Source organism: Pezoporus wallicus, unplaced genomic scaffold (genome assembly GCF_028554395.1).
Source record: "Pezoporus wallicus isolate ANWC-B61680 ecotype Strahan unplaced genomic scaffold, APGP_CSIRO_Pwel_v1 contig_10051, whole genome shotgun sequence".
NCBI classification, from domain to species: domain Eukaryota; kingdom Metazoa; phylum Chordata; class Aves; order Psittaciformes; family Psittacidae; genus Pezoporus; species Pezoporus wallicus.
Genome location: NW_026643056.1, coordinates 109,767 through 123,513, shown reverse-complemented (window position 1 = coordinate 123,513; position 13,747 = coordinate 109,767). Strand labels below are relative to the sequence as shown.

Sequence of the window (13,747 nt, the reverse complement as noted above, 5' to 3'; positions counted from 1 at the left end):
GGGGGAGAGGCAACGGCGAGGAGTTACCGCACTGAATCCCTCAAAGCCAGCTGCTCCAACATGACTTCAGCACGGAGGAATGTGGCTTGACCAAGACCATTCATGAGTATGACAACAGGCACATGCTTAACCAGCCTCTGGACATAACACACGGCATTGTTTCATCTCTAACAGTTTGAGCACAGGGATCATCGGGAAAGGACCGAGGGTTTTGCCAATCTTCAGGATACAGCTTGGGAAAAGTGCTGTTTTGCACCTCAACTCCATGTAATCCATCAGCAACTAAACCGGGGTGGACATTACACCAAGGTGCTAGCAAAGCAATGCAGGAATTAACACAGTGACTTACACAGGGAAGTGCTGGGAGCCAACAATTGCTCTTTGAACACCTGAGTGCCGATGGGTGACGTGCCAGGAGAGAGGAGAGCCCTCTGGGATGAAGCTTGTCTCTAATCCAGGCATCTCCCACCCTGATGGGTCAGGGAAGGGATGCAGAGCAAGGCCACGACCGCTGTGCCCAGGGCTCACATGTGAATGAAGCAGAGGAGATGAGGGAGGCCTCCATCGGGGGAACACCAAAGCCCAATCAGGCTTTGCCAGCTCTTCACGCCATCTCCCTTCACCCCACCTGCACCTCTCAAAGGCCAAGAATTCATGACAGCTCTTGTCACAGGACGCAGACATCACAGCTCCCAGAATCAGGCCAACAACAGAACTCTGCCTCAGCAAACCAGCGTTAAACGCTGCTTCCATCATACAGCATCGAGGGGTAGGGACACGAGGCAAAAGAAAAAGGGATTTCAGACATCCACTGGCAAAACACTGAGGAAAACTGCTCCAAAACACGTCTGCTTGCTCTTCCAGTGATTGCTTTCAGCAACCTGGCAAACTGTCTGTGGATAATTGAACCCTGAAGCAAAGCTCTCCGTGCAGCTACGGCATTTACATGGGTATCCGGAAGGCAGGCAGCAAACTGGTCGAGGGTGACAGTGAAAACAAGGTCTTTCCTCCAATACTGGAGAGTATTGGAGCAATGCAGCAGCAGGACAGGCTCCAAACTCTTCCAGGGTTTTATCTTGTGAGCATCTTCCATTTCTCTCATCCGAAAGGTGCTGATCTCTGCTCAGTTGTGTGCAGCAGCGCAAAGGAGGGAAGCAGAAACACGTTCCAGGCCTGTTGAGCATGTTGTTAGTGCTGCTCTTGGGTCTTCCCCACAAACACAGGTCCAGAGGCTCCTGCCTGTTATCTTCTGCAGCAGATGGACTTATCCAGGATGTCTTTCTCAGCAAGAACTTGAAATGAGTTATTAAGAAAGCTGTAAGACTCCGGAATGGAGCTCAGGGTCCCCCCTCATCTTTTTGGTTTACAGGCCCATCCAGCCTTGCTCAGGAGACAGCATCTGGGCTCTTCCTGCAGCCTAACCCATAAGGTTGGCACTGGTGAGGCAAAACCTGAGCTCCCAATGAAGCCAATTCCTTGTTGCTTTAGGGGAAATAGATGTGTGTATAAAAAGCAAACCTAAGGGGCACTTCAAAGACGATGAGACAATTCCACGGAGAAATCCTGAAGCCTTTTGGCTACGCTGCAATGCCCTCGATGGATCTGGACTGCCAACAGCCCCTTTGCAGTTGGGTCCAAGAAAGCCTGAGAATTGATGGAGTTATGATCAACTACATGGGATTTCAGGAGCTCTTTCCTTGTGGCAGCAGAGGGGAGCCCACTTCTGAGGGCCTGAAGAGCTTCTCATGGCCTTCAGTTCAAGCTGCTTCCCAGCAAGGAAGTCCCTAAACATTTACACATTCTGGAGAACTAGTTCTAAGGGGGATGGATCTCACACCAACTTCTCACTGCCGCTGAACTGGAGAGATGAAAGGATATGGATACATCACAGTGGCCTCTGGTGCAGTTTATTTACAACAGGACTCAGTGCTGGAGAACACCAGGGTATTAACAAGCAGGAAACACACTAGGAGGGGAAAAAGGAGAGTGGAAGAGAAGTCACACATTAAAACCAAGGTATTCTCTGCAGATTGACTCTGCAACAGCCTAAATTCAGCTGGTAAACAAGGCCAAAAGACATCTATCATGCAGAACAGAACCAGCATTAATGCACTCAACGGTAACTTGTAAGCTATAAAAGCAGTGAGAAGCACAAAAGCTTGGTATGTGGCTTAAAGCACACTCAAGCCACCTCCCTTCCTCCAAGCCTCTTGCTTTAAAGCTGTTTTTGCTAAAACCATAATAGCAGGAGCAGCAGATTAGACCCTCAGGACAGCACAGGCTGTCAAATACCTGGTGGAGATTCAACATTACACTGCAGCCCTTTGGTCTTATCCCTCCCCTCACCATTTACACATCAACCTACACCATATCCTTGCACTGATTCAAAATACGCAGCCCAGAGTCCTGCATTTCCACTGTTTCACCCCCAAGGGCACAGGATAAAGGGGGATAAAAGGAAGAGATCATCCAGCAACACCTCTTTAGCGTTGCCAGTCCTACAGCATCACACGTTTTGGGGCTTTTGTTGAGGACTTCTTAGCTAAAAGCAGGAAGACTTCTCAGGAATGCTTAAGAAACTGCTTAAAAACCTGCTTATTTTACCATTCAGCTGAAAGATGATCCCAAAACAGACCTGCACCTTCTGAGCTTGGTTTATTTATTAGTTTAGGGTGTGTAACTAAGACTTTGGGTGTTTTTCCAATCAACCTTATCAGTCACAACCTCCTTTCACCGTTGTGGCTGCTGGCAGAGACCTGGCTTCTCCAGTTCACTCTGATATGAAAACACATGAGGAAGTCTGCAAAGCGAAGCACATCCTTTACTCATCTAATCCCATCAGTATTTCTTGGCCAGTGCAGCGCAAGTTGTTTCCAAAACACAGGGCCTTGATTATTTAAGTAAAATATTATTTAAGCTAAATACCATAAAACTTATAATTCTGCCTTTTGGCAGGCTAAGAAGAAAGGTATCAGAATGGGAGGATTCATTGCTCCCATCCAAGGAAGGAGGTTTCATTAAGACAAGTTAGTACGTGAGAAGTTTAAAGAGAATGTGATCTTCAAATCATACAGTCGTAGAATGGTTTGGGTTGGAAGGGACCTTAAAGCTCATCCAGTTCCAACTCCCTGCCATGGGCAGGGACACCTTGGGTGTCCCAAGCCCCTCTCTGGGTTTCCTGCAGCCCCTTCAGGCACTGGAGCTGCTCTCAGGTCTCCCCTTCAGGAGCCTTCTCTTCTGCAGGCTGCCCCAGCCCAGCTCTCTCAGCCTGGCTCCAGAGCAGAGCTGCTCCAGCCCTCGCAGCAGCTCCATGGCCTCCTCTGGCCTCGCTCCAACAGCTCCACGTCCCTCTTGTGCTGCTGCCCCAGAGCTGGATCAGGGCTGCAGGGGGGTCTCCCCTTCACACAGCAGAGGGGCAGGATCCCCTCCCTGAGCTGCTGCTCATGCTCTGGGGGTGCACCCAACACACAGGGGGGTTCTGGGCTCAAGCACACACTGAAGCCGGGTCATGGGGAGCTTCTCCTCACCCAGCACCCCAAGTCCTTCTCCTCAGGCTGCTCCATTCAGTCTCCCCCAGCCTGGGTTTGTGCTGGGATTGCCCTCACCCATGTGCAGGACCCTGCATTAATGTCCCTGCATTACTGGCTGTGACTCAAAGCTGTTTGGTTACATGTGCTTTTAGCGTCGTGCTAGAACTCCAGCCTCCCACACCGAGAGCCAAACACACAGGCAGTAAGAGCCCAGCTCTGCCCAAGGACTGCACAGCTCTAGCACACACAGAGCCTTACCACTGGAATCCACCGATGGGCTCTGTAAACCTGTGACGGATCAGGAACGTCGCAACAGCTTCAGCAACCTGAGGAAAGGGGAAGGATATGGGTCAGACTTAAAAGGGACATGAAGATAACAAGAAACCCAGGTGGTTTTCAAAGCCTGAAGCATTTCCAACAACAGATCGTGCCCTCAGGTCCTCTTGCTGAATCAAGTTTGCCCCTTTAAGGTTAAGGGCTCTGTATAACATGCTTTTATAGAAGAAACCAAAAGGAGCTACATGCTTCCAGCCTTACTCTGACACTGATCTCACAATCTGACCAAACTCTTTCTCCACCTCTTTCAGTAATTCTTACAACAATGCCTAAGTTTAGCAGGGGAAAAAGGATGTGGTGAGATCATGAAGCAAGTTATTCCCATAAAGGAGAAATCCTGACAGTAATATCATTGCTTAGAATGTATATTAAAAAGAAAAACAATCTAAGAACTTCATGTGTTTAGATAAAAACCCTATTTCAGACCAGTGAAGCACAGAAAGGCTGAGTTTTACCCTCACAGTGGTCAGTGCAGAACAAGCCTTAAAACCAGATGTGTTTCCAACCACAGGCTCCATCAGCTCCACCACATTGCTACTTCTGTCATAGAACCATGGACTGGTTTGGGTTGAAGGGACCTTAAAGCTCTTCCAGCTCCAACCCCTGCCACGGGCAGGGACCCCTTCCACTGGAGCAGCTTGCTCCAAGCCCCTGTGTCCAACCTGGCCTTGAACACTGCCAGGGATGGGGCAGCCACAGCTTCTCTGGGCACCCTCTGCCAGTGCCTCACCACTCTCCAATAGCCAGTTGCCAATGGCCAGTTATGATGTGCCAAAAATTGCCCCCGAGGTAAAATCTCTGCATCATAGGAAGGCGCAGACCCCACTTGCATTTAAGCTGTGAAGACCATGACTTTTCTAGCTTCAACCCCCCAGTGGTGTTGCTCACCTTGTCTGGAGCATCTTCATGGACTGCATGGCCACACTGTGGGAGGACCTGCATCTGAAACTTCCCTGTGGATCAAGATAGTAGTCACTGGAGCTGCTGTTTAAATGACCTTGATTTCTGACAGCAATGGTTTAGACAAGCAGTTTGTGTGTACAAAGGAAACATCACACACTACACCCTTAACAGCACTCTGAATTTAGGAACTCTTCTAAAACAGATTCTTTAGCAACAAACCTCACTAGATCTCACTATATCATGTGTGAAGAGGGAGCAGGGAAAGCACAGAAGTCCAGAGCAGATTATATAGTACACACAGCAGTTTCCAAAGCCAGAATCAGCTGCTTAATTCATAGAATCATAGAATGGTTTGGGTTGGAAGGGCCTTAAACAGAAGGAAGCCCCCTCATGATCATTCTGATCCAAGAGAAGTGTGGCAGCTCCATGTCTGGAGCTGAACACTAGACTCAACGAGAACCATGGCAACAGCCCTTCACAACTCCTGATGCAGCCTTCCCCTTCTCAACTTCCCCACTTGCCCTACAACCAGACACTTTGGGATGGACGAATTCATGTGCACTTGTTTTGATACAGACTGCAGCTGGTGAGAGGCCATTCCAGCTCTTCCTCCTGTATGTACCCATAGCAACAAGCTACCACCCAAAAAGAGCACTACCGTAAGACAGAGTAACAGTATTAAATATTTACCTTGCATCTGTCCAATTGTTAGATCTTTATCCAGCCTGTCAACACCTACAATCAAATAAAGAGATGGATTGGAAATATGACTGTCTAAGCAGAGCTTTACTCTTTACTTTGACAGAGGGATTTAACAGAAGAAACATCCCTGACACCTACCATAAGGACACTTCCCTGCTGCACCTCAAGAGAGTAAAGTGACAGGGAAAAATCCCAGTCCAAAATGCAAGAAAACATCCCTCCTTACAATTTAAAAGGGTATTTGTCTTGGTTACACACTGTATTTCCTATTAAGGCACAAAAAAGGGTCTATCCCTGGCTGCAGAACATCAAAAACTTGGCTTTCAGTTGAAATGAAGTTCAACTCATGCCCAGATAGTAATGGAGGCTGAAGGGCAGCTGGGATCTGTCCTGTTTGCCCCTCTCCCACATCACAGAACAAACCCACCCCTCCAACAGCAGCCATACACAGTATGCCATTACATGCTAGTTTGATGTTAGAGGCTCTGTACTAATTCCAGGTTGGCATGGATTAAATGGATGGTTTTACAGTTGAAGATACGTAGAGAAGCCAAGGTGGAACAGAGAGGTCTGGTGTTCTTGGAAAAAGGCATAAGCCAAACCCTATTCCCTGAAATCCAAGCAGGACATCAGTGAAGCCAACAGCCACTGAAGCTGAGCAGGACTGGAAGAGCCACGTACCAGCTAAAAGCAAGAGCTTTGGCGTTGGGCAGCTCAGGAAGAGGTTTGACAAGCCCCTGAACCAGCCATCCCAGTACTTCTCTGTTTTCGCCAGTTCGATTCGCCACGTGTATAAGTGCTCCTTCTTTGTCTGCAGGGAGGAAAAAGGCAGAGCTCTGCATTAGGCATCACTAAAGCAGCTGAGATAAATGAACTTGAGGGCCACTTGGAAGTCCATCTAGGAAATAACTGGCTCCCTCTGGTGGAGGTGATTCCAAGGGGATGAGCCTCCTTGCTCCTAAATTCCTCCCCAAATGAAGCCAAAGTACACGAGTAGGGAACAAGAAAGTCAGCAGGACCTGCACCTACAGATCAAGAGAACGCTGAAGTATTCAAGGTGCTCAATTTGCTTGGTTTTACTGGCACAAATAACTTGCAAATGGTCTGAACGTTCACACTTGGCTCTCAGGTGACACAGAAATACAAGGGGCTAAGCTGGCTCCAGTGATTTTCCTTGAGGAATTTACATTCCTGGGTTGCAATCTGGATGAGCTCCTGAATGCTCCCGTGCCTTGGAAGTGAACAAAAACAGCACAAAGACTCAGAACAGAGCGTTTCCCATTCAGGCCAGAAGCCTTATTTCAGGAGACACACATTAAACCTGTGAGCAGCTCAGGAAAGGAAACCAAACCCAGGTTTTCAGGTAACAGTCCAAGATAGAACTGGTGGCACGAGATGAAGGAGGAAAACAACATTCCCAGTATAAAGTTTTCAGTCCCTGGAGTTGCCCCCTTTTATATTAGGATGATCTGGATCACTACTGGTGGCTGCTCTTCATGGGAACATTGTGCAAACACAGCTGAAAACACAGCAAGAAACTGCCTACCTCTGTGTCATCTTCTTTCTTCCTCTTGTTGACAGAGCCTCCCCCTTCCTCATTCTCTTCCTCCTCCTCCTCCTCTTCAATAATACCCTCCACTATGGCTTTAGGACATTCAGGGCTTGCAGCCCCTTCACACCTGGGAAATAAAACCAGAAAATGATTCCCTGCCAAACAGAGCAGGTTTCAACGTGAAGTGTTCAGCAATTTCTCAGACAGTGGCTGAAAAAGTGTTTTCAAGCTTCAAAGTAGCTTTGGATGGAAGACACAGTCATGAGCAGCCATGGGACCAAGTGCCTGTGCAGCATGTGTATCCCAGAGCAATTATCAATGCAAACAGAGGCAGAAAGTGGTCAAACAATCAACCACTGCTTTACTTCATGGAGTATGAGGTATTTGTAAAGGCTTTGGATATATCAAGGATTAGAGTGGTACAACCAGGTTACTCGGATCCTCACAACCCACCCCAGATCACTCCCCAAATGCAACAGGTAAATAAAGCATTACTAAAAGGGAGCCAGAGTCCATACCCAGAAGGTCAGTTTGATTTAGGACAGGATTTCTGAGAAGGCATCAGACTGACACTTGTTTCTTAATGTGTGCAGAAACCCAGACAACCCAAGGAATGCACAACCAGCAGCAGTTAAAACATGGCTCTAGGTGGATTTTTGCTGCTGCTGGCATCAGCTGTGATCAAATGGTAAGAAATCTGTATTTGCTAAAAGAAATCTCCCCTTTCAAGTGCATTTGTGGCATTGCAAACCAGAAAAGATGATTCTAAGAGGTTTAAATACCAAAACCAACCAAAAACCACCTACTGTTTGACTTGACCGACCATAGACACTCTGGCAGATTCAAGGTTTCTTATCTGTCCACTTTTTACACTAGGGAAGAAATAAAACTAAAATCACAAGAAGGGCACAAATAGTTACAAAAATAGGAACTCTCTGGCTCAGGAACAGGAGTAAAACCCTTCTGCAGCTCATTATTTCCCCAAAACATCCCATTCTCAGCCATTTGCAGTGGCTCATGCTACACACTGACCTACCTGAACCCTCACTGTCACTGTAACTGTGGATTTAAAAGCAGTGGTGGGGTAACACTGAAATAGGGTTGTACCCATTTCATTGCAGGGGACAGGGAGAAGTCAGAAACAACGTGGGTATTTGGGAGCAGATATGGGCTTGCTGTAGGCCAACTTACAAATGTAACCATAAAACCTCTCCCTTCCACAACTCATCTGCCAAATGTAAAAGTAATTCTTGCTGAATCCTGTTTTTACACATGGGAACAATGTCTCAAGCTCTTCTGTAAGAGCTGGGACACTTACAAGGAAGTTGCAATTCATATCATGAGGCTTTCCATCAGTTGAAACTCTTAAGAGGATCCTTCCCCAGTGCCCAGCCAACTCTCCTGGGAAATTAATGACAGGCTGAGAGAGCTGGGCTGGGGCAGCCTGGAGAAGAGAAGGCTCCTGAAGGGGAGACCTGAGAGCAGCTCCAGTGCCTGAAGGGGCTGCAGGAAACCCAGAGAGGGGCTTGGGACAAGGGCCTGTAGGGCCAGGCCAAGGGGAATGGCTTTAACCTGCCCGAGGGGAGACTGAGCTGAGCTCTTAGGCAGAAGCTCTTCCCTGGGAGGGTGCTGAGGCGCTGGCACAGGGTGCCCAGAGAAGCTGTGGCTGCCCCATCCCTGGCAGTGTTCAAGGCCAGGTTGGACACAGGGGCTTGGAGCAAGCTGCTCCAGTGGAAGGGGTCCCTGCCTGTGACAGGGGGTTGGAACTGGAGGAGCTTTAAGTTCCCTTCCAACCCAAACCAGTCTGGGATTCCATGATTTTGGGGACTACATAAGCTCACGCATTACCTCCACTCAATGGCATTCTCCAGTGACTTGAATGTTTTGGGACGACTCCTTAAGAAGTTCTGCATGCTGTTCAGTGCATCCATGGCTGTACCTAAAACCAAGTATTGTAACTTTATGGCATCTGATGAAATTATTGCCACATCCCTCTACAGAGAACTGGCTCCCAGGGAACACCCTCAGAGAGAGCTGGAGCTCACTGGGGATTTAATGCTGTTAAGGAAAGCACAACTCAGTACTCCTAAGCTCAAAGTCATACCTGCTCCCACATTAGGAAATTAATATTTGAAGAGATACAGGACATTCAGATAATAAGAGAAGGCAATAATCACTAACAATACACCATGCATCCTATCAAAAGCCACCCTCCTCCCCTCTAACAAGAAAGCATTGCACAGAAATTACAGGGAAAACAGCAAACTGTCTGTCTGGGAAAAGCAAAAGGAAGTGTGACAGCAGAAACACTTTTGTGTAGGATGGACTCAGCATTGGATTAAAACTGGGCAAAACCTTCTGGATTTGGGGACTTGGGCATGAAAGACCTGCATGGAAGACAGAACCCCATCCCAGGGCACAGAACCCCATCCAATGGGACAGAACCCCATCCAAAGGGGCAGAACCCCATCCCAGGCCACAGACCCCCATCCCAGGGCACAGAACTCCATCCCAGGGCACAGACCCCCATCCCAGGACACAGATCCCCACCCCAGGGCACAGACCCCCATCCCAGGGCACAGAACCCCATCCCAGTGCACAGACCCCCATCCCAGGACACAGACCCCATCCCAGGGCACAGACCCCCATCCCAGGACACAGAACCCCATCCCAGGACACAGACCCCCATCCCAGGGCACAGATCCCCATCCCAGGGCACAGACCCCCATCCCAGGACACAGAACCCCATCCCAGGGCACAGACCCCCATCCCAGGACACAGACCCCCATCCCAGTACACAGACCCCCATCCCAGGGCACAGACCCCCATCCCAGCACACAGAACCCCATCCCAGGACACAGACCCCCATCCCAGGGCACAGATCCCCATCCCAGGACACAGACCCCCATCCCAGGACACAGACCCCCATCCCAGGGCACAGATCCCCATCCCAGGACACAGACCCCATCCCAGGACACAGACCCCCAACCCAGGACACAGACCCCCATCCCAGGGCACAGACCCCATCCCAGGACACAGACCCCCATAGACCCCCATCCCAGGACACAGACCCCCATCCCAGGACACAGACCCCCATCCCAGGGGACACACTCTCACCTTCCACCACATCGATCATGCAGAGCCCCAGTAAACTTGGCACCAGGTTTGCGACTGCCGTGTGCACGGCGATGGCCCCCCCCATGCTGTGCCCGATGAGCATGATGGGGGGCGGGAGGTCCCCATACAGAGCTTCCACCACGTTGCCAACATCTCTGCCAAATGAGACCACACATTAGTTGGTGCCTGTATCCTGAGGTATTCCTGAAGAGTTGTATGGCAGGAGGAGATAGCACAGACCCAAGACCCGTTTGCAGCTCTCTGTATGCTCCAACCCACAGGTAACTGAGACAAATTTATTCTCTGACCACTAGATAAGCTTTAAAGTCCTTTCCAACCCCAACCACTCCATGAGTCTGTGATTTAATCTAGGTACCAATACAGGAAATCATTCAAGCCAATACTGTCCTGAACAAGCACATCATTTCTGCTTTTACTAAAGGAAAATGCTCATTTAAGTGCCTTTTAATAAAAGAAAAAGCAAGATCCTGCCCTGGGTTGGGGTACAGGTATAGCTGCAGGCTGGGCAGAGAAGTGATTTAGAGAAGCCCTGAGGAGGAGGAAGTGGGCCCAGAACCTTGCTATGTGCTGGGCTGCATCCCCAGCATGAGCAGCAGGTGATCCTGCCCCTCTACTCTGCTCTGGTGAGACCCCACTTGCAGCACTGGGTGCAGTTCTGGGGTCCCCAACATCAGAAGGACATGGAGCTGTTGGAGCAAGTCCAGAGGAGGCCACGAGGATGAGCAGGGGCTGGAGCAGCTCCTGTATGGAGCCAGGCTGAGAACATTGGGGCTGTTGAGCCTGGAGAAGAGAAGTTGCGTGGAGACCTCAGAGCAGCTTCCAGGGTGTGAAGGGGGCTGCAAGGATGCTGGGGAGGGACTCTTCATCAGGGACTGCAGTGATAGGACAAGGGGTGATGGGTTCAGACTGAAACAGGGGAAGTTCAGGTTGGAGATAAGGCAGAAGCTCTTCCCTGTGAGGGTGCTGAGGCACTGGAATGGGTTGCCCAAGGAAGTTGTGAATGCTCCATCCCTGGCAGCGTTCAAGGCCAAGTTGGACAGAGCCTTGGGTGCCATGGTTTAGTGTGAGGTGTCCCTGCCCATGGCAGGGGGCTTGGAACTGGATGATCTTAAGGTCCTTTCCAACCCAAACCATTCTATGATTCTGTGACTGACAGAGCACTGTAGTTTAAGACATCCAAATTTGCTTTCCTGCCTAAAAGCATTCAGAGACAGGAGACCTGAGCAGTATTGCAACTGGAAAATGAGTCAAAAACCCAAGGATGACCAGTTTGTTTGCTCTGTCAGAGAAAATTCCTTGAGGATTTGAGAAGAAAAATGAAACCCAACTATAATTTAAGGCTCCTATTTAAAGTCAGGGATAACTCCCAAGATCATTACTAAAAGGAGAGAATGCTTTAAAACCAAGAGGAACTTGTTCTCCCCCAAGTAGTTTTGCTTCAGATCTAAAAAATTCTCATCATTCCATACAGTGTTTCCTCAGGACAACACCACATCAGGATCTGACAAGCCACTAGCAGTAGCAATAAGGTACACAATGGAAGTCAGAATCCATTTCACACATGGCCTCCCCTCAACAAACCAAGTGGATTTGTTCATTGGAAGGTTACAAAATCCTTCATGATTTAATTGTTTCATAGCCAAGAGTCTCTTTGTACCAACTATGGACATAACAATGAGTTTAACAGTGGGGATTTGCTTTTCTTACAGCTTTGTCAAGAGGGAGATTTGCATCCCAAAGCAGGTCATGGCAGCCTGAAAGAGCAACTCCCTCCATGCTTTAAAGTCTCAGTCTGTGCCCCACACTTTGGGGGTGACACCAAACTGGTGATTTCAAGCTAAAATGCCCCAATTGGTTATGTCCAAGGAAAGAAATCCCCTTCTGCTGGTGTTACAGCATGTTGCAGCTTTAAAGTGTTCACTGCAGTGAAGCCACTGATCTTTAAAGTGAGTTTAAAGCCTGGAGAACAACTCAGTTGGGAATCTGACTTAGCTGGAAGAGATCTAATTCCAAACAGATTTAAACTGTCCCAAAATGGAAGGAGAAGAAGGGATAACTACCAGACTCATGTGAAATAAAACCACCTTCCAGCTCCCTGAACGGAGGCTGTGTGTCCTCAAGCAGTTTACTGCTCTCAATAGATGAAGGTTTGTGAACAGAGAAACACTAAAGAGAGCATCAGCATCCTTACTTCGACATAGTCTCTGCAGACAGATCTTCAGGATTCCTCACTTTGGTTTCTCCTGAAAGAACAAGCAAAAGTCAAGTTCACACAAGCTGAAAACCTTCAGAACCCCTCAGGATTTAGAGCAGAAACTGCACAAAGCTTTTTGGCACAGTTACTAAGAGCAAGGCTACTACAGTTAACATGAATAATGAAGAACTCCAGAGTTACCAGAACAGTTGGAAACACTCCCCATAATGTTCCATATTTGCAGAGTACCTTAAAACTAAAGAACAGAGCTTATTTCTAATGGTAAAGATCAGCTATGGGTTATGAAACATGAAGGAAGGGCTTGGTAGCAGTATGTGAGAAGGAACAAGTCCACCACTGCCTCACACAAAGGCACGGGGAGTCTCACTTCTGGCACGTGAGGATGGATAGCTGCAGAGCTCCCTTTTCCATCCCTGCTTTGGCATAAACACTGAGATGCCTTAAGGATGCTTTTTAAGTCCTTTTAGCAGGGATTTGTTACATCTTCTTTAAAATACGAGAGTGTGGAACATGCTTTTTGTGATTTTGGTTTGATTTCTTCCACTTACCATGCCCTCGGAGATCTAAAGCCACAATCCTGCACTGAATCCTGTTAATGATTGCAGCCTGCAAGAGGGGACAAAGAGGATGTCATTTGCAAAGTGCCACCCCCTCAGCTACAACAGGCTTAACAACAGCAAGCACAGCCCGAAACAGCAGCAAAGGTGACAAAACCCCTTCTACAGTCCAGGTGGCTGAACCTGGATTGCACAAGGTGTCACAAGAAGCAAGCACGAATATTCTGTATGAACTATCCTTAATTCACCAAAGCTCCATCCTTTCTATCTGAGGACATTTATTCCATGGTGCATAAGACATTAGGAGTGTTTCCTAGGGTAATGGATTCAAGTTCTGTGGCCCCTCTGAAAACCGAAGTGCAGCAGTGGGATCACACACCAAAGTAAGGCCTCCCCTTCCCCATGCCTGACAAAGCTAAGTCTTGGCTGTACAGCAGGGATGAAGATGAAGTAGCAAAGATTCCATTTGCTCTCAAAGAACAGAATTTTACAGTGAGGTTGAAGTGAACAAAAACTGGTCAGTCCAAAGGGACTGGGGGGGACGAGTGAGGGATCTTTTTAAAGTAAGGGAGGGCTGCAATAAGATTATGCTCTATTTGTCCCCAACAGCTCCAGTTCTGTAAGTTATTTCAGGCATCACAGTGATTAAGTGTTGAAAGGCAGGTTTCTATGTTAAGGAATCATTGATTATTTAAACAACAGCCCTGCAGGAGTGGGGGAATTTCACAGAAGAAACCAAGTTTGGGTTGGAGGGGACCTTAAAGCTCATTCAGCTCCAACCCCTGCCACGGGCAGGGACCCCTTCCATAGAGCA

The 13,747-nt window shown here is 48.4% G+C and overlaps 1 protein-coding gene across 2 annotated transcripts in view; it reads right to left on the bottom strand.

The window, feature by feature from the left end:
• Positions 1-384: 384 nt before the first annotated feature.
• PPME1 (protein phosphatase methylesterase 1) overlaps positions 385-13,747 on the bottom strand; it is a 35,206-nt gene continuing 21,843 nt past the window's right edge. Inside the window, exons 4-14 of one of the 2 annotated variants that reach the window (XM_057396571.1) lie at positions 12,925-12,982; positions 12,353-12,404; positions 10,141-10,295; positions 8,872-8,962; positions 7,830-7,895; positions 7,018-7,150; positions 6,153-6,282; positions 5,460-5,504; positions 4,755-4,819; positions 3,789-3,856; positions 385-1,966 (exon numbers count right to left, since the gene is read on the bottom strand). In XM_057396571.1, the coding sequence (XP_057252554.1) occupies positions 1,948-1,966; positions 3,789-3,856; positions 4,755-4,819; positions 5,460-5,504; positions 6,153-6,282; positions 7,018-7,150; positions 7,830-7,895; positions 8,872-8,962; positions 10,141-10,295; positions 12,353-12,404; positions 12,925-12,982 (882 nt within the window). In that variant the 3' untranslated portion in view covers positions 385-1,947. The remainder of the gene's footprint in view (positions 1,967-3,788; positions 3,857-4,754; positions 4,820-5,459; positions 5,505-6,152; positions 6,283-7,017; positions 7,151-7,829; positions 7,896-8,871; positions 8,963-10,140; positions 10,296-12,352; positions 12,405-12,924; positions 12,983-13,747) is intronic. The other variant, XM_057396572.1, reaches the window with a different exon arrangement.